The sequence below is a fragment of the Merops nubicus genome, unplaced genomic scaffold (genome assembly GCF_000691845.1).
Source record: "Merops nubicus isolate BGI_N331 unplaced genomic scaffold, ASM69184v1 scaffold12791, whole genome shotgun sequence".
NCBI classification, from domain to species: Eukaryota; Metazoa; Chordata; class Aves; order Coraciiformes; family Meropidae; genus Merops; species Merops nubicus.
Genome location: NW_008586292.1, coordinates 14,914 through 39,326, shown reverse-complemented (window position 1 = coordinate 39,326; position 24,413 = coordinate 14,914). Strand labels below are relative to the sequence as shown.

The following is a 24,413-nucleotide window of genomic DNA, read 5'->3' as shown; positions in this document are numbered from 1 at the left end:
TCTTCTGTCACACACTGCCTCTTCTCATGTTCATCTGTTCTTTTGCAGTGCAGTATTCAGTACTTCTCATTTAGTCGAAGACCAGATTTTCATGAGTATCATGAGTCTATATTTTAAACTCATAGTGAGAAACGCTTCATCTCTGTGCCTTGTTCTCCCATTAGCTGCAGTGGCATGTCCAAGGCGAGGCTCTTCTGCAGGAGGTATTCATGCTCATTTAAAAAAAGAGACAAGAGCTGGCTCTAGAGTGTGAATAACTTAGTTACTGAAAAAGAATTCTGTATACCTGGGAGGAATCAATTGAAAGAGAAATGTTTGATCTGTGAACCCTTGTGTTTTGTCTCCGCTAGACTAGTCAACCCCACCCATTACATGCTGCCTCTTCTTCCAATCTGTTCTGGCTTTACTTAGTATAAAATTTCCCGTCACTCCCAAGTTTTGCATAGGTTCATCTGCTTGTGACTCCGTGGAGCGGTACCTCTTGGAGCTCTTCAAAACGCTGAATCAAGTGAACAGCTTCTCAAGTGTTTCATTCTTTTTCCTCATGTCTTGCATCTAATTGCTTTGTTTATCAGCATTGGTACTTCATACAGATACAGCAGGGTTTTATCCCATTAATTACTGCCAGTAAAACTGAGGAGTTGTTTTTGGTTGTGCAACCCAGGAGCCTGAGGAAAATTCCTATTCTTTTGTCAGACCAACTCTGCCCCAAAAATGGCTTTTCAACATCAGAACTGCATTAATAAAATGTTTATTTAGCACCTTTTAGGTTGAAGGATCCAAAAGCACTTTACAATTAACTACACACATCATCACTGAAATGCATCCAAGCAGAAAATCAGCAGACAACTCACTGTGTAAAGTTCAAAGAGAACAGACTTCTGGCCAGGCACTTGGCCAGAAAGCAAAGTAGAAGCTCTAATGACCTGTAGCAAACAGGATTCTGATTTTGGTTTGGTTTTTGAAGGTCTCATCTGAAAAACCTACATGGTAAAGCTGCATTCAATCAATTTAGCCACCTCAGAAAACTGAAGATTTGCATCAGCCCAGCCAAGATTAGAATCTGTGGTGCCAGGGAGTCTAGCCTAATCCTAACCTGACATTCAGATGAATAAACCATCACCTCAAGGTAGAGGACATACACAGTAAGTTCAAGTTGCAAGTATATAGTAACACAGTGCTGTTTTTTAATCCAGAATTCAGATGTTTACACATAAACATCCCACATGTACTTCATGAGTATGCCTCTTCACAAGCACCAGGCATCCATTTACAGTCCTGTAACTTTTCCAGCTTTGGGGGAAGGGGAAACATGACCTTCTGAGGTTTAGTAGCTAGAATCTTTCCAGGGAAATAGTAGAAGGCACTTGTTGGCATGACTGAACAAAGCACCTGGAATTCTCTATCAGGAATGATCCTCATTCCCTGGGAGGACAGAGATTACCTGCAGTCTTTCCAGCTGTGATGTTGACAGTTTGTACGACATATACACCAAATAAATTCTGACCAACATCTCCTTTTCTACAGAAATATTCTCACATTCTGCAAATATCTCACGAATATACACAGCCCAGTTCCTCCCTGTTGCAACTTGGCAGAAGAACTTGGGCATAAATGTGTAAGTGGCTTTGTTACTCCTGAATATATCTCCTGACTGCAATGTGGATTACGTTTTTTTCACTTCAGCAAAGAAAAATTATAAGGCTATTTTTATACAACTTGAAAGCACTTAATACAAAGTTACATGAATATACTGCATCATATGGCCCATCCGTGGAGAAAATACTGAAATACTACCATAGGGCTGTTCAATACTATTTTTTTCTTTCAACTTTTTATCTTAATACTAGAAAATATATAAATCATTTACATGACATTATGCAAAAGAAGGCACAGCCGGTTATAGTTTACACAAGCACAATGCATAATATGCAGAAGTAAAGGATTAAAAAGAAGCTTCACATCCTTATTAGATACATTGTTGCAATCCATTACGAAAAGTACTTCATCATCAACAGAAGTGTTCAACACTTGAGAGCTATGATATAAAAAAAATTATAATTCATTTAATGCAAAACAGATTTATATATACTTTCATATATAAACACTGTTTAAAAATGCTAACATAATAAAAGTAGATTATCCATGTAATGAAAAGTGCAAACCAAAGTAATAGAGGGTTTCACAATGTCCTTCTCATGACACAGGAAAAACTAGCCCGTAGGAATGAAGTGTTAAATCCACCAGTAAGTCCTTGGCGCAATGAGGCATCATCAGGATTTCTGAGCGTTTGGAGAAAGCAGTACTGGAGAAGAGGCTCCATCCAGACTGGGGAGTGGCACTGGTATGTGACCATTTAGCAGAGTAGGAAACTGTAAGAGGCCAAAAGGTAAAAATTACTCTTTATCTCGAAGCGTTCAGCCCAGAATCACATGCGTTTAGCATTAGCAACCCACTCCAGATGTTTTAAAGACTTGCTGTTTCTATACAGTAAGATCTATACCGAACGCCTGCATCAGCCATTAGGAATGTCAAATAGAGGATGAAATCTCTTGAAATCATTTGTAAAAAAATACAGGGATGTGCAAATCTATTACTGGCTCTATTTTACACAAAAGTTCACATAACAATACATCTGGGAAAGTGAATGCTACAGAGCAATGTTTGCCATCCATTCTGCTTCCCAAACTGGTTTTCATTCTACAAAATACTAACTAAAAATCCATGCTTTTTATTTGCCCTTCATAAAAGCTAAGTAGGAAAGAGCTTTGCAAAAGTAAAAGTTCAGATGTAGTTCTACGTCAGAAAACATACAGTTGTGAATATAAAACTGGGGAAAATTACTCTCAAGTAATTGCAGTTTCTCTCTGTATTCACTAAGAAACCTTAAGCTCAGTCCACTGGATCCTGTGAAGCAGAACACGTTGTAATTTAGTATTAACCCCCTACTTCTGAAATACTCTGCAAAAACCGGCCATTTAATACACCAGTTGTATATTCCTAGTTTGTGACAGCATCCTGACTGCAGCTTGCCTGCAGTGACGTGTATTGACTAGTTCTTAACATCTGACCCAAGAAAAAAGCAAAGCAAGTAGGTGGAATAAACTTGCTACAGCATGAGGTGGGAATTATCCCAGTGGCAGATACCAATCTGGCCTTGAGGCCCAGTTCCACCAGCCGTGCTGGGTTTCTGTTGGCTTGAGAGAGACAGAGCTGAACTACAGAGCTCCCAGCTTCCAGTGTATAGTGTATTTTCAGCCCTTATCAGATCGGTCCTACAAGAGCATACCTCAACACGTGCATATAATCTGCTTATAACAGGATTACTCTTCCACTGAGATATTAGTTAAGGATATCTGACTTCCAACGTTCAGTTGAAAACAACGCCAAGCAGCAGAGGCTCAGCAGCTGCTGCAGGGGCTGGCACCATGCTCCTCGTGTGGCCAGGACTGGCTGATCCATTCATGTTAAACAAACCTCACCTCGGGAAACATTTCCATCGCTTTTGCCAAGATTCATTAAAACACAGAACTTGATTACAAGCTCTTTACTTTTGTAGTCTAGCTTTCTGAAGTGAGACGTAAATGACAAAGTGCTTCATGTGATATCTAAAGCTAACAGAAGGAGGGGTGTGTGATCTTTGGTGTCTGTCAAGCATGCAGGTGGCATGCTGGCACTATGGCCTGAGATGCAAATGATGCTAGCGTCATGACTCTCTCCTTGCCCTGGTCTCCAACCCAGCTCTCTTGTTCTTCTTCCTGTTGTCCCTGTAGCCCGTGGGGCCAGGTTGATGGTCTATTCATAAGCTTCCACACAGTGGGGATCTGAGATCTTGGGACTTGACCCTTGTGGTGCTACTGTAGTAACAAAGAAAATATGTTTAATTTACTCAGCACTTAATTCAAGCTAACATCAGAGTCCTTAAGTTTGGCTGCATTTTCTTGAGTTGACCAATTCTGTGCAAGTCTCTTGCTGTTCTAGTTATGTGGTACTTTCAAACTAATGACAAAACATCGAAATATGTTTAATTACATGGTAGTGTGGCTTCAAAAGGGTCCAGGTAGTTCAATGTATCAAGGTAAATTGTGTGAAAGGAGACTGCAGATTTCAGTGATGCTTTACAGAGGCGCTGTAAGGGTATATAGGTGTAGGTGTATAGGAGTTGCTTTCACCTACTGAACATTCTAGGAGAGCTTTTACCAGTTAATGAGCACCTCCGTGCTCTGTGAGGGAGTATGCACGTAGTTGTGCCCAGCGCTGCCAGAACAGGCTCCTCCTGGCTCATTAAAGGAGGGACTGTACTTTACCACAGGCTTGTTCTGGGCTTAGCAGGACCACAGACGTGGATGGCTGCCATCCTGGCCCCTGTGCTATACAAAGACTAGTATTAAAGAACCACAGGCAGCGCCAAGCATAGCGCCGTAGTGAAAAGCAGCTCGCACCTGAAAGAGAAGAACCCTGGGAACCTGCCCTCTCCTCACGCACACTGGCAGGCCGGAGCAGAGAGGCAGACAGGCAGCTGTGGAGCTGCCCTGACCTCACTGCTGGCAGCATTTTGACTTCAACAATGACCAAACGTTCTTTCAGCTCCCAGCGTGAATGACCAGGTGCAAGCACAAGCAACTGTGAAGCAGCTCCAGCCCTTTCCTCCGTTCCCTGACTAGCTGTGTGGAGCACGGGCTGGCTTATGCAGGCAGCCTGGGGACAGCTCTGCCCTAATGCCCACGCTGGGACAACCAGCAGTTCTTGGTGGGGTTAGCTAGGCTTCAGTTGTGGCTGTACTTTCCTATTTGCTGTTAAAATAGTTTCATGCTCTACAGACTTGTCATTGGCTGGTGAGAGAGCTGGAAAACATGGCTTATGAAGACCAGCTGAGGGAATGGGGGTTGTTTAGTCTGGAGAAGAAAAGACTGAGAGGTGACCTTATTGCTCTCTACAACTACGTAAAGGGAGGTTGTAGTAAGGCTGGTGTTGGTCGCTTGTCCCAAATTATTAAGGATAGGATGAGAAGAAATGGCCTCAAGTTGCGCCAGGGGAAGTTTCATTTGGATATTGGGAAGAATTTCTTCACCAAGAGAGTGGTTAGGCATGGAACAAGCTGCCCAGGGAGGTGGTGGGGTCATAATCCCTGGAGGTGTTTAAAAAACAAGTAGATGCAGCATTTGAGGCTATAGTCTAGTGCTTAGGGAAATTCTGTGAGAAAGGTTGGACTTGAATATCCTAGAGGTCCCTTCCAACCATAGTGATTCTATGATTGTGGACTTCACCTGAATCAAGCACCATCTTACCACATATGCAAAACTAAGGTCCAATAGGGATAAATGAGTTTATCCTAAACACAAACAAGGAGCCCTGGGTCTCCATGCTCAGTTGTCCCACTGAAGTTAGAATGACTTAATACACCCCAGTGAGGACTGTACCTAAGCAGAGCACTTGAGCTAAAGCCCAGCCCTGAAGCTGGGCAGTCAGTCTCTCTGGAGGCTAAGACGAATGCAGGGTCCCTGTTTAGCAGCCACCCCCTTCTCTGTTAGTGTTGTCCCTCCACAGCTGTCAGGAAGTTCATTCCAGGGATGTCCCTGCATTCTTCCCTTGCTTGGATGGCCATCAGCTTCTTGTGCTTCTTGTCAAGTAGCTGATCAGCATAATTTCTTCTGTGACCTACTGATTCAGCTGTTTCGTAACTGCTACAGCTGGAGCTGCTAATACCATCCCTGCCATCCTCTTCCTAAGTCTTGAGTAAATGCTGTAGCTGAGTGCTGTGGCCATCAAGGTTTACTTAACTTTTCTATCTATCACATATATCTATAAAATTTTGAGTTTTTTCACTCTCCTAGTACCCATGAAAGAGAGGCGACAATGCCGCCTTTCTCCTGCTACATACAGAGAGGTTGTGCTCAGAATAAGTAACTTGATTGACGACAGATGGATAATTTGCAGGAGAACTGGAAATGGAGCCTTCAGGTTCAGAGTGCCTTTCCTGTACATACAGCTGTGCCCTTATTGTAAATACAACTATGCCCTGTCCTTCTGAGTGAGAAGTAGCTCATTAAGACAGAAGGCTCAACCTACACCTTCCTTACTGTGTAAGACCCCAACTGGTCTTGGTTTTCCCAGAGTCTATGTTCCAGCACCATCCTGACTGGTCCCTGACTGGTCTGCACTCTCTTCCTGAAGCTCTGAGAGCTCAGTTACCTGCTCTTAGTAGGGTCCGGTATTCATTTCTGTTTCCTTGATACAACATGTGTGTGCCTGCTGCAGTAGACACTGTCCTGTAAGTTCTGATGGTGCTGCCAAGGGTTTAACGAGGGTACAGGTAACTAGGCTTCCCTTTAAAAGTGCCTGTTAACTCCTGTATTATCTCAACCTATTTGAAAAGCTCCAGACCAATGTGAGGAGATGTTCCCCCAGTGTCTCTTCCACACATGTGCTTTCAGAAATGAAACCTGTGCATTGGAAAGACCTACCTGGAACAAAGTGTTTGGTCCCTGCAGCCTGGCAGGACTCAGAGGAGCGACAGGACTGAGGCTGCTCCAGAAATGAATGCTAGACAGCAGTGGGCTTGGGGTCAGCAATAATCCACTTGGGGTCTGCAAGACAAAAAAACACCCCATGATGCATGCCTCAGGGGTTACAGCTCCATACAACAGTCTCAGCCCCTGAGGTCTTACACTTCACCTACTGGATCTTTCTGCCAGAAAACTCAGGCATACAGCATGCCAAGTATACTAGCTGGCAGCAACTGCCCATCCAGCCCTGCATCCCGTCTCTGCGGTGGGCAGTCCTGGATACCTGCCTTTAATGTTCCTTCATATGCAAATTGATTTCATTTCTACTGTGATTTCCTTAAAGAGAAGGACAGTTATTGTTTATCTGAACCACACTCACGCAACTGTATAAAATACCACGTGTGTCACTGGTCTGTAAGTGCAGCCTGGTCTACTTCAGAATCATTTTTTTGCCTTTTGAAGGGCAGCAATTGCTTTAACTGACCACAGCTTTTGAAGCATTAATGCAGCTGCGTGTGGCGCCAAAAGAGCCACTGCCAGCCTTTGAAGCTTATTCCTCTGATGATGCCTCTTCAAAATGGAAGATGTTTCAAGAGCCTGGCAGCACACAGGCTGGCACAGCGAGAGGCAGGTGCATGGCTTGGGGGCCCGCAGGGACGGCAGAGAGCACAGCGAGTTGTTTGAAAAGAACCAAAATGGCAAACACTAAGAATCCAAGGCTTTTCCCAAGTTGGAGGTGGCACCTTCAAAGTGCCATGGCGCACAAGCGTTACTGGGAATGCTCTCAGCACTTCTAAAGCACAACTGGAGGGGAGGCAGAGTTAAAGCACACTCAAATATCCATTCAAATTAAGAATAACATGAATTATTCTGTATCCGGAATAATTTTTATCTTTCAGGAAAAAAAAAAAAAAAAACATGAAAACGATGTGACAGTTTTGAACCAAGTATTTGGCATAATGAGTTAATCTCACCAGTAATCTTGATGCCAATTATCAAAATCAGTCCTATTTAGCAAAGCACTTAAGGGAATTTGAGTGCACACTTATAAGTACATGTTCCACTGTGTAGGAGAAGCGTCTCAGTGCTCTGCTGAACTGGGCATCAATCTGTCCAGAGATTAAAATAAGTACAGAGAAGACAGAAGACAGAGAGCATCTTCCCCCGTAACCAGCATGTCATGCAGTCTGGTACCTGACAGCTTCCCACCGGGCCAGAAATGTAAACTCACACATATGGAGAAGGGGCGGGAGGTGTGGGTGTGTCTCACTTAACAACTGCTTACACCATGGGCTGCACATCCTGCTGCCAGGCCTCTGCGGCCAGCAGGCTCAGAAAAGCAGGTACCACAGGTCAGGTGGATTTTCAAATGTGATGGACACCTAACTGGCAAAGCAGTGCCTGAGGGATCAGCCGTGGCGCTTGAGGCTCTGTGCAAGCACAGAGGAACACCGACCTGCTCTGACCTGCCTCCACAGGAGTTCACAACAGGGTCAAACAATTAGTTTAACATCAACAGAAGAGATGGGAGAGACAAGGCGCAGCAAACATTAAGGTCCTCCCAGTGATTCTGTCCCAAGGTGTCTGAAAGGCTGTTTCATACAAACAGCCTGGCTGCTCTTGAAGGGGACAATATCTCTAAGGAATCTTAAAAGAAGCAGGATTCATGGAGAAATGTGAAGGGAAAGGACAGTGCCGTGGCCCTTCTGCTGAAGAAGGTGGGTCAGAAAGACCAAACCCCATGGAAGAAACCACAGTTATGTCCCAAGGAGTAATAAACATGGCATTGCTCGGAAAGCAAAAGATGTTCACGCAGTAAAATACCAGGTATGGTGGTCACAGCAGTGACATCAGGGTTTGGATATATTTGGATGGCAAAAAAAGGTGCAAAGAGTAGGTGAGGGCCTCACAAGGAGAAAACTTCTGTCTTGATCTCATCAAATAAAAGCTATTGTCAAGACATCTGAGAAAAAAATACTTGACAAGCAGGCACTTGTGAAGAGCTTCTTCACAAAAAAAAGCCCTCTTCCTGGGACCACAGTGCTTTCATGGGGCAGGAAAACAGCAATGCCAGTGAGAGCACCTTTCCTGTGCTGCATTACAAGCTGATGCTCTACAGGCAGGTGGCTATTGATGGGGATTTATGAGACTGACAACACACCAAATTAGGTCAGGATAAATACTCAGAGATCCACTTACAGAAGAGCCTACTAACCTTAAAACCAAAGTAACAAGACCCAACATTGACTAAGGACACAGTATTGTGCCAACTATACTAGGAGTTCAAATGATCTATGCCTCCATTCTTTCTTTCTTTCTGTAAGAAGCTGCAGGTATCCAGAACTGAAAATGCAGTTCTTGAAAGGGTCTTTTGAAAATAATGAAGAAAGCTTGGAGGTGTTTATTCCTACATAGATACAGCCAGAGCAAGTCTTCAAAGAAAGAGGAAATTTGAAATTGAACTGTACTCCATTCACTTCTGGAAGCATGTTAACATGACAACAGCACTAAGAAGCTCATGTCCTCTGATGATCAGAGCACTAGTGTCTCCAAGTACTACTAGAGCCAAGAGCCAGCCAAAGGAAGATTCCAAATCTCTTAATATTTAATGCAAAAAGAGCACAGGGCCTCTCAGGCTTGTTCTCAGTACCGCCATCAGCCAAGCACCAAAACCACCAGCTGAACCCTAAGTGTAAACACCAGCACAACACAGGTTATCCTTGAATTACATGCGGAAATTGATGTGTTACTTCATTTTCTGCCCTCATGCAGCTGTACATCTGGTATTAGACGTGGAACCCAATGGGAAGTTACTATTTAAAAAACGTCATTATGATCTAAGCACAGGAACAGCTTAAACAGAATTAATTAATTGCACAGAGAGGATTACATTAAGCAGTGGTGCTCATGGCTCCTGACTTCTCTGACAAATGCATGAATGAGCACAAGCTCCCATCACTTCTAGCTGTCAGGTAACGGACAAGTGCTGTCACATGTACAATGCTTCCCAGGTCGTCAGGCACGTGCTGCAGCCTGGGTGGGGTATGTGGATGTAACATAGACCATGCATGTGCTGGCTGCAGGCACACTACTTTGTCCATAAGGAAACAGCATGTTGTACATGTTAAAAATGCTCAAGTAGAGGCCTGAAGAAAAGGAAAATTTTATATCCACATTGGCCAATGGAGAGCCAACATAAATAACAAGTAGAAGAAGGAAGTACTGAAAAAAAAAAATTTAAATATCTCCCTTTGAAGCTAACCAAATGGAAAGCTGACATTTTTCCACTGAAGTATGGTACTGTACGCACTGACATCTTCAAATGCATTTTTCTGTTCTGAAATTAGTTGTGCATATAACGTAGCCTTTCATGTGGAAAGCCATCTGAAATACCCTCTCAGGAAGCAGGACCTTCTCCGAACCTACACCACTCCTGGCGCAGGAACTGGTGTTTGACATCCTGTTCTGCACCTGCCCCATGACAGCATGTGGCTACCACTGGGATCAGATAAATCAAAGATTGTTTGAGATATGATGCATGCTATTCCTAGGATAATGGGATTAACTGCAGATTTCCAGCCTAAATTATTGCTTTAGTTATTTTGCATTGTGGTATTAAAGTTATCTGAGTACAGTTGTTACATAAGTTTTATTTTATATTCACTAGGTCAAGTATTTAGGTTGCAGGGTGCTTCTTACCCACACTAGAAATATAAGGCTAAAAGAGAGGAAAAAAGCTACATTGATGTATAGCCAAAGTTTAAATAAATGGCCCCAGAAACTACCCTACATGGGTGACATCTGCCTCTTCTGTGATAAGACAACCTGTAAAAAAGATTTGTAGTGGCATTAATTTGGATGACAGTGATTCATGGCCTTTGCTGTCTGTCCTGCTAAAGAAGGGCTACAAACATTTACCTAATTCCCTTCCATATCTCAGAGGGGCACTAAGTACACCAGTTTATAGAGGAATGAAAAAATTAAATGTTCAAAGAAATAACTACAAAATGGGGAAAGAAATCTCTGTTCATGCTGGGGCAGCAGCAGACTAAAGTGAGCTTGTCTACTCAGGTTGACATGGTGTCTGGTTGGCACCTGATATGTTTTGTCACTCTTGCTCCCTACAAGCAAAATACTGTGGTTATAGGTTCTAAGAGTCCATCAATGGACTTCAGTTTTGGTTTGCCACAACTTCTCTTCTTCCTGCCAAATACAACCTCACTTAATGGCTTTATGATGCCAAAATGACAGGTAACAGCCCTCAAAATCATCTTTCTTTGCGACACAACTTTGTATCTTGGTGGCTTACAGGTGTGTCTGAACTACAATGGCTTTGCACAAACCTGCTCCCCAGCCAGCTGAAAAGCTCAGTAAGAGCCAGGGCAGTGCTGATCCAGAGCACTTGCTGGTGCTCTCCCCTCCCCTCTGCCAGGCCCTCATGCCCTGCAGGCACACGATGATGCCCACGGCCAGCTCAGAGGCCTCCTACACCCAGCTGCACTGCAGGCATCACCCATGCAAAGCCTCTTCCAACAGCAAAGAGGTAAGGGGAGTCTGGATACAATGTGACCCCTAGGCAGCCCAAGGTAACGGAGAGCTGGTTAACATACACACTTCTATTTATTTATTTACTGTCCAGTTTGTTTCATTCAGTGGTAGTATTGGCTAGTATCGACTTTTATTTCAGGAAGGGGGAATGTTCCCCATTGCAATAATTTTACTCTTGGAATTTTTTGTCTTATTTTCCAGTGATGAACACACCATCAGTGATGAACTCAGTGATGAACCCACCAGGTGATTGTCTACATGATTTTCCTCTTCTCCTCTGAACTATTTTGTTCACAGACTTGCTTGAAAATGACAACTCACCATTGACATTACCATACATACATAATTAAAAAGAACAGACTAACTTACTGGTTGTTCAGTAGCTCTATGCTGAAAGGAAGCTCTAGCAAGTGCTCTGCGGATCTGGAAAACTTTGGAAATCGAAACTGGCTTAAGAGCTTTGACTTAGAAACCACTTAATTTGCTCCATATTCAAAAACTACTGAGCAGGTCACATTCTTTGAATGGATACAACATCTAGCACAGAAATCTAACCAAACATCCCACAATGCACATGCTCAAGTCACGACCTACAAACCCCGTGTTTTTCTTGTTGGCTTTTCCCAGCTTGTTTTGTGGACCTGGGGGCTGCATTGAACTGATAAGCAACTCACTCATGTTAACTAACGACTTCCCATCTCATTATCCTTCCAGGCAGCCTGTGAACTGTGATGGCTCTTCCCACACTCATGTAGGAACCCCAGAAGGCAGCTACTTTCCACCCTTTGTGCAGGCCTCTGTATGGTGGGGTTTTTTCCATCAGATGATGACAGACCCATAGAGCTAACACTCCTGGCCACACAGAGGCAATACCTGCCTAAAGCAAGAGTCGAGGAGACAGGCAGGCCTTACCTGTGCAGTGAAGAAAGCTGGAGTGAGGGATCCCGAAGGAAGCGCAGGGCTGTTGAGGGCGATGGAACCGATGTCAGTGCTGGAGAGAACCATAGGTGGGGCGGAGATCTCCAAGCCTTTGGGTTTTTTAGCCTTTGGGGGAAGAGATGGAGATTTTGCCTTGGAGCCTGAGGAGAGGTTCAGAGGCTCAAGGGCATCTGAGTCGTGGCAACTGGACTCAAAGAAGAAGCTCCTGTGTTCTGCAGGGAGGGGTGAGGTGGGAGACAGAGATGGCGACCTGGAGGAGGATGACGATGGAGATGAAATGCTGGCACTGTTGGGTAGCATTAAGGAAGATATTTTAGCTGATACTGATGAGCTGAGAAAAGCAGAGGCAGCTGCTGTTTCGGAAGTGGAAGGCAACGACACCATGGGCCTCATAACTTGTTTGTCTGTTTTGTTTGTCACAAATCTTATAACAGTCCGAACTTCTTCCACTGGTGTGTTTCCTTCTGACTTCTCCTCCAGTTTTTCTGTTTTGATTGGCTTGTAAGGGTCTGGCTGGTTCTGCAGAGAGTTGATAGTGAAAGAGGAGTAGAGGCCAGAGTGGATATACTCATTACGGCTTGTGCTTTTCAGTGCTGACAAGCTGTGCTTGTGCTGATCCCTGCTCTCAGAAGGCATCTTACAGTCGCTGTCCTGCAGCAAAAGGCTCTCTCTGCTGATCTCCACAGCATGTGGATCCATCTTCAAAATGTCAGGAAAGGAGACAAACTTGTACACAAATTTTTGTCCAATCACTTTCTTGATGATGTTCTGCAAATACAAAAGGAGATGCTAGAAAGATCAGCATCTTAGAGGCATTGAGTACAGCAAACATAAGGGGGTTCACAAGGTTAGGGGGGGCACCGCTTGCTCCTCAAGCTGAGCAGCTCATTCCAGTGGGGCTAACGCTGCTCATCCTTGGCTCATTCCTGTATCTCTGCTCAGCCAAGGGGGCTAATCCCTGCTCCTCACAGTGACTAGCAAAATCACCATTACTAGGTGATAAAGACCTACTGCTGGGCTGTCTTCCTCCTACTTCCACCGAGGTAGCTTGGGCATTTTTTCTTTCCAGTAAAAACAATTCTGCTGCCTTGCAGATTGGAGCCATGCCACCATTTACATTTCACAACAAACGCAAACTTCTTCATTTATGCCTTCCAGAAATGACACCAGCTACTCCTGAATATGAAATTCTCTCAGAATGTCTAAAAGGGACAAAACCACCTCAGCTTCCCTGCTCCAGTCATTTACCCTCTCTTCTTGAGGGCATGCAGAGGGATTGACCTAGGCTGATGGTGACTGTCCTTCTTTCAACAGTCATGAACTATGTCTGTGACAAGTACAATCGCTTGCATGGGTTTGAAAACTGTTTGTGTCCTGCTGTATCCCCTGTGCTATCTCCAGGTTTGCATTAGGCTCAGGATGCTCCCTGGTGCTAGCAGAAGGTTTTCATCAATCTAAACTGCCTACTGAAATTAATGATTTTTTTAAAAAATCCCAAACCTCTCAAAGGTTTGTAGAACTATTTCTTTTTTTTCTTCGTATTTGGCATAATGAAAGTGTCCCCTTTATGGAAAGGACTGATTCCCTTTGAAACTGAAACCTTCCATGAGGGTCCCATTTCCAGTCCTAGCTCTCTTCTGCAAACCTGTGCTGCCTGCTTTAACACAATGTGCAGTATCCCCAAGGACACCATGTGAGCTCCCTGTCAGAGGAACTTTATGGCACCAGGTGCTGACTTGGCCTAGGAAAAGGACCAGAATATTTACCGTCCTAAGCCAAGTGCTGTGGAAGACAAGAAGCAGTATTTCGTGAGATTTCTATAGTGATTTCTGTTCCTTTGAAGCCCCTGGTGGAGCATTTACATTTAACTCACATCTGAAAAAACCTTTCTGAGAAGCTTCCCTCTAGCACAGCACATCTGCTGCACTTCCAGCTTATACTCTGCAAACAGGTATTTGCCTTACTGTACATATGGGAATGTAAATATTCACAATATTCCTAAAAATATAATGTTTCTCATTCTACACAGATTCTGAGACAAGTTGAGGAAATACCTGTTAAACTGGTTGAAAATTAAAAACAAAAACAAGCAAAAAAAAGAAAACAAACATCATCCCTATTTTTATATGGACAGTACCTAGTGCTGGATGCTTGCAGTGCCCACGCTACACATTTTGTTGTGACAAAAGCAAGGCTCATTTTGGGAAAAAAGAGTTTGCATTTGGGTATCAGAACCTCTTCCGTCTTTCAGCTGACCTAGTGCACTCTGTAATTCATCTACCTCAACGTCCTGGCATTTCATTCAAGCACTTTCTTGAATACAAAATTAATCCTACAAAGAGCCCTGGGATGTAGCTTTTCTTCACTGGTCAGGAGCTGTGGCACAAACAGAGGAAGGTGTTTCCCAAGTTGATAACGGGGATCTGCAGCAAGGACAAGAATTAAATTCAGCAAGCTCAGACTAAAGGCACAGACCTGCCCCCTTCCATGCTGATCTGTATGTACATCTACCCACCTGGCAGATCCTGCAATGCCTATTTTTGCCCTCCAGAAGTTCAGGACATGTAGTCATCCCACAGGATCTCAGTTTGCAAGAGCTTGAATTCCCACGGCTTTGTGCTTGGCCTAGATTTTTCTTTTGTGCTAATTAGGTGAAACCTTGGGTAGATGCACTTTTTCTTCGCTCTCAATATTATGTTCTTCTTCAAAAAAGGCAAAATCTCCAAGCTACTACTGACATACAAGAAGAAACACCTCAAACAGATTTTGTTTTATGTTATGTTCTTTGTATTTGTTTTAAATTTAAAATGCTACCGCCCCTCTGCTCCTGGCAGCTTTGAGCTACTGTTACATCAAGCACTGGCAACGGAGATCCTGCTTGGAAAATGTGACTCCCAGCAGAAAAAGATTAAATGTATTTAAGGGTAGCACGTCTACACTGGTGCAGGCTTGAAACGGGGGAACATTGCTACAAAAAGCAACCAAACGGGCTGGTGAGTTTATGCTTCCTCTGTTATTATTAAATATAGTTACATCTTAAGAAAGTCTTATCAGTGTGGCTCCTCCATAAGCCTGCAGCAAAGGCCCACTTAACGATGGCCGGAGATGAAAAGGATTCAAGTGCTGATCTCTCAAGCACTTTGCAGGCTTCTCTTAAATGTGGAGCCTGGGGACACACTCCATCAGTGTGTAAGAGAAAATAAGGATGCAAATTAATTAAGTGCCTCTGAAATGACACTGACTTTCCTACATTTTTTTGGCAAATAATTGAAGTGAAGGTAAAAAGCAGCTTATTTTTACCATCACCTCAGTGATCTGTCAGAATCGTTCTGAGCTCTGGACAATGGTTCAAACCACAGAAGACAATGACAGGCACCATGACAAGCAGGGGGTTTCCACCCACAATTTGTAAGGGGTGAAAAAGATTTCCTTACACTAAGGACTGCATTTCCAGAGACCAGACCCCTTGCTTGGTAGCAGGACAGTAAGTGTATATGAACATTTAGCCCTTTTTTGTTGTTGTTCAAATTTGCTAGGTAAATTCCCCTGTGAGCAGGCTTGCAATGAGTGCCAGTGGCTGGCAGCCAGGGCAGCGGGGAGCTCCAGGGCTGCGCTGCCAGGGAAGGCGACTGCTGGGCCAGTGCAGCTGCTGGGGAGGAGAACTGGGAAACCAGGCCAGCAGCAGGGGCTCCAGTCCAACAGCTTAAAAGAAAAAAAAACTTATCAAGAGACAGCACTCTCTGACATTTAGAAAGAGGGCAGGGAGCTGGGAATACCTCTCTTCTGTTGGCTTCTTGACTGCTCCTCACTTGAACACTTCACGCTTCTCCTCCCCTGTCCCCATCTATAAAACAGTCACCACAGCAAACGTGACCACCCCCCACGGCAAAGTGCTTTGAAAGCTGCTGATGTGGAGTGGGTGCAGCACTGCCTGAGGTTCCATCAGCCACGTTAGGGAGCTCAGGCTTATCCACACTACATCACTTCAGACATCCACTTTATGAGCACCTTCTAAACCAGTCTTACTCAAGCACTCTGAATCACCAGCTGGGGAGGGGGGATGGGGTCCCTCCCCCTGTCCTTCTCCACAAACCAGATGGTTGAGCAAATGCCAAAGGCTCAGTGGCCTGGTTCCCCCTGCAGCTTAAATCAGGCTAACATGGTTGGGTTTTTTTTGTTGTCAACTATACATATGCAATACTACTTTTGGAAGCCCTCCCAAAATAAGCAGCAGCTTTTTGCCCATGTCCACAGCACATGACCTCTGGGTTTCTTTCCATTTTTTATTTCCTCCCAGTAGTTTTCCTGTGCACTGGTACAACTCAGACTTGTTTCTTCTATCATATGTTTCTGTTTTATTTTCATCAGCTCTGACTCTTACCCCCTCTTTGAGCCATTTAGAGCCAAGGTGTAACTATACTACCAGTGTGACACAAGTATTTTAGGGGCCTGGCTTAAACCTGTTAGCTAAGAAGTCTGCTGACTGCGGGAGTCACTCCAGAGAGATAAAGCTGGGAAATGAGAGCCAGTTCCTAGTTAAACCTCAGACTAACGAGGGGCCTCAAGGGTAGGAAGATCAGACAGGGACTTTTTTCTTTCTCCCAAGAAATGACCTACAATCAGGGTGCCTGAGATCTCAAAAGTTATGGCAGAACTGGATGAACTTGTCTGTAGGTACTAAACGTCCCTGCTTGAGAAAGGAGGAGAACCAGAGCAAGTAACAGCAGCTACATCCCATTTAGATGCAAGTTCGCCAGCTCCAAGAGTACTGAGGGATGCAACACGTATTGTGTCTTATATGAATTCCTCACAGGACAATACGAGGAGAAAGCTGGGCTGCCTCCAGCTACTGGGAACCCTACCCTGCCCAGCGAGAGGGCTGCTCGCATTCCAATGTCTGAAGTACCTAAGCTGGCAGGAGGTACCCATGGCTGCGTGGTTTGCTCCAGAAAATGGAGCATGCATCCACATCAGCATGTCCAGGCAGGCAGATCCTTCTAACATTGTACATTATGCACGTAGCCTTATTAGACTGGGTGTGTAGAAGCTTGTTTTTTTGAAATCTTTGATGGAGACACTGGTGCGATTAGACCATGCACCTGCACTGACCTGTGGAAGCACAAGGCCTTCATTTAGCTCGATTTCAGTCTTTCCTCACTCACCTCCATCTGGAAGGCAAAGGTCATTCCTCTGTCTGGCACCTTTAACCACGCTACCTGCTCTCTCTTCTGCATTTCACTGGGTGTCCCTTTCCTCTCACATCAAACATGAACTATTTGTGACTCAGACAGAGGATTCTTGGGTTTTCTCCTCTACCCGTCACCTAGTACTAAGTATCAAATTCTTTACTCCCATCTTTCTGTTAGGACAGCACTCAAAAACCATTTTTATGCCATTTCAAAGACTTTGACTTCCACACATCACTCTTGAAAGAAGTTCTTTCCAATGCTCTGTAAAGCTCTTTTCTAATGCTCCTTCAAGGGTTTCCTTATAACACCTCCTACCTGTGTCACTGCAAAACCTAGAGCTGATACTCTAGTGCCATCATACCACTGTTGTTTCACTGTAATATTCCATTTCCCCTGAGGTAACTCAAGAGGAGACCTTCCCCAAAGTAAAATAATAGTTTCTATTATCACTTCTTATCCTGATGTCGTGTGAGCAGACCATGCAAAGGACCCTCTTCACAAAACAGTTCTTCCATGCTGCCACCCACACTTGGGCATTAAAAACAGGAACTAGTAGCCAGGCTACTGGGTCTGACCTTCTGCAGGAGGGAATGCCATAGGCACCCCTAAATCCTAAGAGCACCTGAGAAGCTCTGTCCCCTGCACTGCAACAAACACAAGGAAGCCTGTATTATTTATATACTGTACATCATACTGCCAACCCATCTAAATAAAGTGGGCAGCTATTAACTGAAACTGAAATGATTTATTCTGTCTTTAGAAGACAGATTGAATAGCACTCACTGAGTAAAGCCTGAGGCCACACACTGCTCAGAGAGGATGCAAAAATGCTAAATAGCTCCTCATCACAACAGTATGTGACTATATAATTAAAGATGCAGCATAACTCATGCAAACACTAAGGTTACCCAGGGAACTGTGATTCTTCCATTTCCTAACTTCTGACGTTTTGACTTCCACAACTGTTACATCCTATTCATGTCAATGTCTGCATGTAATTTCCTGGATTTGCCCTCCTTCCCTCAGAAAAAGAAAAAAAAAGACCTCATAGGGAAAACTCAGTAGCTTCCCTCTTGTGGTATCATCCTGAAAGATTCATGGGGACCTTTAGTAGTCCTGAAACCTCTAGAGATTTCCAAAAGGTATCTGTCATTACAGCTACCAGAAAAACAAAGTAACTGGGCATCTTCAACAAAAGAAAACATACTAATGCCACTTTTAAAGGTATTTTAGTTCTACACACCGAGCTAAAGTGCTCTGTGTGGGAATAGCTGTGAAGGGTTTCCTTGCCTGAAAGCATTGCAAGAGATTTCTGACCGGCAGATGTGTGTGACATGATGGACATGCTGCTCAAGGTGTGGGCAGAGAGAGTGCAGGATGCCCTTCCTCAGTGCTACATGTCATCTGTTCTGCTGCTCTGTTGAGGCAACAGGGGAAATACATTTAAAAAAAAAAAAAAAAAAAAAAAAAAAGGGGTGAAGGGGATTCAGATAATAAAACAGGAAATGGAAAGTCTTTAGATTATCTACAAACCTTTAGCAACCAGAATCATGGTAGCAAATTACAATCAAGACATGCCACACTCTACATTTCCTGGGGTGCTTTATATGTGAATTTAACACAAATCTAGCCATCAGCCTCAACAGCATGTCATCCTTGCTTTCAAAGCCAGGCTAAGGAACTTGTCCTAATTGTTTTCTCCGGTACTGGAATTAATTTACTTTTAAGTTCAGATGAATCAGATGATGAATTTTAACAAGCCAGTGTTCCCCCCAAGCAAAATGGCAGAGCTCATAAACCTCCATTTATCCAGTGATCAGTTTTTATTTCTCCATGGTGAACAATTTCAAAGACAAAGCATGAAGCAGTAGCTCAGCCAGTGTCAGCTGTAGCAGCCAAGGGCAGCCCAAGAAAGGAAGGGGATTTCCCACGTGCCACCATCATTTCTAAAAAATCACTGACCTTTGCCTCAAACTCTCACGCTGCCAGATCATTTGGGTTACAGGTAGAGCAGTCCCTGTTGATAATTCCACAACCCAAAGTCTTGGCCAGAGTTCTGCCTCTTGCCTTTCCTGCTGCCACTCCCCAGCCTGCAGCATGTTTATCCCATTTGTTCAGAGTGCATCCCCATTTGCACATCCAGCTGCCAACATATCCATCACTGCCAAGAGCAAAGAAGGGGACAAGGATCTCAGAAGGCTCCTTAGGGCTACCCAAGGGTCTAGAAAGCTCTTGGTTTATCCCACAAACTGGTGAACAGTCAAGTGGAGGTGTATGCAAAAGTCTGAGAGAGGCTTTTTCACCTCACCAGCACTTCCCCTTTTGTTTTGCAGAAAGGAAAGAAGAATGCCAAGAAGGAGCCTTTCCCTCCCTCCCCAACTTCTTCCCTTTCTGTGCTACGCAGCAAAGACTGAACTGAAGGCAGAGGAAGTGCTTAGGACTGAACCCACTGCTGAGTGCACTCTGACAGCCTGCTAGGATTCAGTATCTACTGTCTTACATCAGTATCTCTCACACTTCAAAACCTGCAGCAAGTTCCTCTGTCCCTCTGCAATCTCCTAACAATCCACCTTTCTCCACTGCTGAGGAACCAACAGGACACAACATGCCATACCCACACAGAGAGTGAGAAGCTCCCACTGTTCTCTGCTAAAGGAGTCACTCCTTCTATTTAAATAGCAATAGTTGTGGTTTTGGTTTGGGGTTCAAACCCTTTGCAGTCTAAGAAAGCAGCTGTAAGAACAACAAGCCATCACCTCAGCCAGAGCCCTGATGGAGAAACTGCAGCCACACCTCTGGCAGATGCTGCGTGAGCAGAGACAAAACAGATTACAAAGGTGTGCATGTGCTTTGGGGGCAACTGAAAATAGTACAAGGAGTAAAAAAAAAAAAAAAACAGAAAGAAGAAAAAGAAAAAAGGGGAAGGGATAAAAGAAGAAATGGAGCCTCAAGTAAGAAGACATTATATTCCATTGATTTGAAGAGACCAGAGAGATCTCAAAGGACAAGTGCTACAAGTATCTCACCCCCTGTTTTGAAGCGATGCCTGTTCATCACCAGCGGTGTATTGGGTCTCTGCCTGGACACGCTGCTCACTCAGCAGCAGGCACTCTGTCTCCACTGATCCCAGGCAAGTTTATAATCAGAGGGGTTAGTCATACACAGAGGCGAGCTTCCCCATGCTGAGCAGAAGCCTTTCCAGCACTTAGTGCAGGGGAAGTCATCACACCAGCTGCTTGGAACAGTGCTGCAGCGTCCTCTCTGAATCCTTTTGTGCCTTCTCAGTCAGGCTACCTTTGGAGTACGTGAAGTGGAAAAATCTGACTTCTAGTGGACAAAATACTAAAAACATTTAATTGCAGAATGTGCAGCTCTAAATCTGAAATTAAAAAAAAAAATTCATGGGAGGAGTCCTTCCAAATTCCAACGTGAGTAAAGTAAAGTGATCACAAACTGTGCACAGTTAATTTGCAGTCAACATGGGGTTTGATTGCTGTGTCAGACTGACTGCATAGCACCCAGCCCCACTGTGCCCTTCAAGTACTAGTGTACTACAAATAATACAGGACAAGAGCACTCCAAGCTCTCTGCAACAGTATCTGGCTTCCCGTGCCACGTGCAGGCAGCAAACATGTCCTAACTGTGAAGAACACTGGTGTTACTCTATAATCTCATCTCACTGCCTTCTCTGAAAATCAAGATGAGAACAGACCACTAAGCATGGAAGTTTTACTTTTTAATATGCAGAATCTGTAACAGTCCTTTTTAATATTTAATCTTCAAGAATATAGGAAATAGTAAAGCCTATTCATTTACACATATTTTTAAAAATACGTATATAAGGGGAACTAATCCTGAAAAGATTTCATATTAGTTAGTAAAACAAATATAATGTTAATCCAAAAAAAGGCTGGAGAAACAATGTGGAAACTCCCTGAATTCACTGGAGTCTAAAACTGAGAAAGGATGTAAGATGCATTGTATTATAGCACCTCTGTATTTATGTTTTGCAACTTTTTCCTTTGAGTATCTTGACACATCTGAGAGATTCCCTTCATATATCTTTCTGTTACAACAATCTAATACATATCCTGGTTACTCCCTGCTTTCATTTCCGCATTCTCTGTTGCACTGTTGCCACCTTGCTTCATGCTGAAGAATAAGACCAAGGACTAAAAGTTAAAGTGAAGTATGGTTTCATGAGCATGACAGTGATCTTACGAAATCCCACTATACCTTAGAAATTTTATTTTCAGGTGTGAGCTACTAGTCAACTCTACTGAACTCTTCTAGACTGTGAGCATGCTCATGATGTCTGAAACTCAGAAGCAAACTGAGTGATCTAAATAATTCCAGACCACTGTGTTCAGTATGTTATTATTTCAGATTTCAGTTTTAGATAAAGAGATTGAAATGGGGGCTCTTAACAGCCAGCAGCTCTGCACTAAGTGTATGTCTACACTATCTGCCCATAACCAGCTTCTAAGAGCACGCAAACACCCACAGCTTGCCAGGTATAAGATTGCTCTCTAAACTGTGCTGACTCCTTGGGTCTTGCTAGCTCTATCAAACCTCAACACATGTATCTGTGAAGAAGGAGCAAAATTCAATATGTCTTGCAAGGGCAGAAAAACTGGATGAAGAAACACCTACCAAAGCACATGTTCCACTATTTTGACTCAAGCTACCCAGAACATATTCCCAAGTGGGTGTAAATTTAACTTTCTACAGCAAATACAGTCTTCACCTGAGATGAGCTCAGCATGAGACATAATTTCCCAAGTGGGTGTAAATTTAACTTTCTACAGCAAATACAGTCTTCACCTGAGATGAGTCTCACCAGCATGAGACTACTGTCTTGCAAATACACCTAAACATATACCTGCTCTGATGCTCACCATCTCACCAGCCACTTTCCCCTGTTTGCTACTCTTATTCTGTGTGCACTTTCAACCAGTAAGACATCACACTAGGGCTCTCTCATATATATTGCTGCTAATGAAATGACAGCAACATACAATCTAGACTACTGTTGAAGCTAACACAGATTTTATCCTAAAATGACAGTGGAAAACTAAAAAACTCTTAGAAAAACTGAACTTAGAAACAATGGAATAGTCACAGTGCAGTCCTGCTGAGGTAATACTGCACTGCCATAACTGTAGAAGTCTTTCAGTGATGAAAGTGATGAGTCTTTCCAGCTAATAAATTAGGACCCAATACAACTGCGGAAAGAAAGCTCAGGCAAGACTAGCTAAAACACTGGCCAACTGGATCTATGCTTCCAAAGACGTGGCCCATGAAAACTGAAAGCAACCCCCCCCTCTTTTGCTGTTGGGTTGTTTGTCTGTTCCTTGTTCTGACACAGACAATACCTGCTGATAAAGCTGCCACTCTGCATGCTGCATTACAGTATCACTGCTTTCTACCCCCTCCCTGCATTCCAGAAGATCCTCTGCAGGCTGTAATAACCAAACAGTTCTCTGTTATCAACAGTTATTTTATTGTTGTCAGAAGCTACAGAAAATATCAGGTAGCCAAACGCATAAACACATGAAAGCACCAGCAAGTATAAACTAGGTCAAAATTTCCCCTCCTCGGGAAATGGGATGTGCAGTGTTTTCCTGTGCATCTTTTAGCTGCCCTCTTACCTCCACTGTGATTGCCTTCAGTACTGTTGTCTGTTGTAAAAACTAGTTAGAGGAACCTTTGAATAGCTTCCACACAGAGGTGAGATATTAAATAGTAATGTTTCTATTTTCTTAGTCTGCATGAGAATAACAAAATTTACCTTGTCATAATAGTATCTGAGCGCTCGGCTCAGCTTGTCATAATTCATATTAGTTTTGTTTTTTCTGAGTCCCCAGAGCTTAGCCACTTCTTCTGCCTTGAGTAGCTTGAATTCGCCATCATTAGACGTCCAGCAAATCAGATGCTCATGTTTCTGGTCTAGCAGCAACTGCAAAAGGAACTGCCACAGTGTGATTGCACTCTCCATACCTACAAGGGACAAAGGAGAGCAACAGTGTGAAAAACATTTGGGAGCAGGTGTTCCACCCGATGCTCATTTCAGTAATTAGCTCTGTGTAGGAGTCATCCTACATAACTGAGCAAAGGAAGCTACCATATCATTTACAACCAAACATCCACAAGACCTACAGGTCTTCCATTTCAGTAATTTTTCCAGTGCTATTTTCTGAAGTGACACATAAAATAGAGTAAGAATTTAGAAAAGCATTGCCCTCATAGTCCACATGGTACAGAGTCATCTCCAGTTGGTGTCTGCAATTCAGTGTATGCAACCACTCTTCAAAGGAACTTACAGGTGGGAAAAAAAGGACCTGTGCACTGAAATGAGCTCAAAAACTGTTCACTGTTATGAGAAATACACTGAACTTGTTCAGATACATCACTGCAAAGAAGGGGAGGAAAAAGGAAGACAAGAGCAACTGCTTTTGGTTAGGACCAGAAGCCATGCTCTTTCCCCCTCCCACCGCACATGCCCACCTTCCCCTGTCACCCAGCCTTTACACATTTTGTTTTCTCCAGGGCCTGAAATGGCTCTTGCTGCTTCTGTTTGCCAATTCCAATAGCACCAAAGACATCACCTATTTTGCAGAAATGCTGAAAGTTCAGTACACTTATGCACAATTAAGTAAGTGATGTTTACCCTGAACCTTTCTCCAACAGGGATCTTTCCTTTCATTATCATACTTGAAACCATGAACAAGAAATACTTTAACACTGCCTGAGTCTCACTTCTAAGGGTGTTTGAATATTTTTTTCTCTGCTAACTGCCTGTGCTACTGAGCTCTTCCTAGAAGAAACCTTTTTTTTTTTTTTCAGGCACTGGCAAAAAAAGAATAAACTTAAGAATGCCTGTATTCCAACTCAGCACAGGCACATACACAGCTTAAAACTTGGGAGCATCACTACTGGAGACAATTTATTATTGCAATGAAGATGTAGCCAAAATTGGCCTTTTAACTATGGAACTACAAAATGAGATTTTCCCCCACTTTCAACACTACCAGCTTTAGCATGTTAACACTGTATCAGGTAATTTTTTCCTGGCCTTGCCTGATACTTGATTTCAACATGTTATGTTGCCCTGGTTCAGCTAGGGTGAGGTTAATTTTCCCCAGAAGCTAGGAGGTGGCACAGCTGGGATAGCCAACTGAACCAGCCCATGCTGACATGCCTGTGAGAAAACGGGCTGGGGGTCAGGTGG

General features: G+C 43.6%; 1 protein-coding gene across 1 annotated transcript; it reads right to left on the bottom strand.

Moving 5' to 3' along the window:
- Nucleotides 1–735: 735 nt before the first annotated feature.
- Nucleotides 736–23,185, bottom strand: ELK3 (ELK3, ETS-domain protein (SRF accessory protein 2)). The gene is made up of 4 exons (XM_008948601.1): nucleotides 22,974–23,185; nucleotides 11,967–12,761; nucleotides 6,465–6,587; nucleotides 736–2,372 (listed from the first exon to the last, which is right to left on the bottom strand). Exons 1-4 carry the CDS (start codon nucleotides 23,178–23,180, stop codon nucleotides 2,274–2,276), a joined length of 1,224 nt encoding a protein of 407 aa, XP_008946849.1. The 5' UTR covers nucleotides 23,181–23,185; the 3' UTR covers nucleotides 736–2,273.
- Nucleotides 23,186–24,413: the final 1,228 nt, after the last annotated feature.

Excerpts from the sequence above, each read along its gene's own strand:
- ELK3 (XM_008948601.1), bottom strand. The coding sequence starts at position 23,180 with ATGGAGAGTGCAATCACACTGTGGCAGTTCCTTTTGCAGTTGCTGCTA. Across the intron at positions 12,762-22,973 it reads TCAGATACTATTATGACAAG|AACATCATCAAGAAAGTGAT; the intron begins GTAAATTTTGTT and ends TTGTATTTGCAG. Across the intron at positions 2,373-6,464 it reads GACCAAACACTTTGTTCCAG|TTTCCTACTCTGCTAAATGG; the intron begins GTAGGTCTTTCC and ends GGCCTCTTACAG.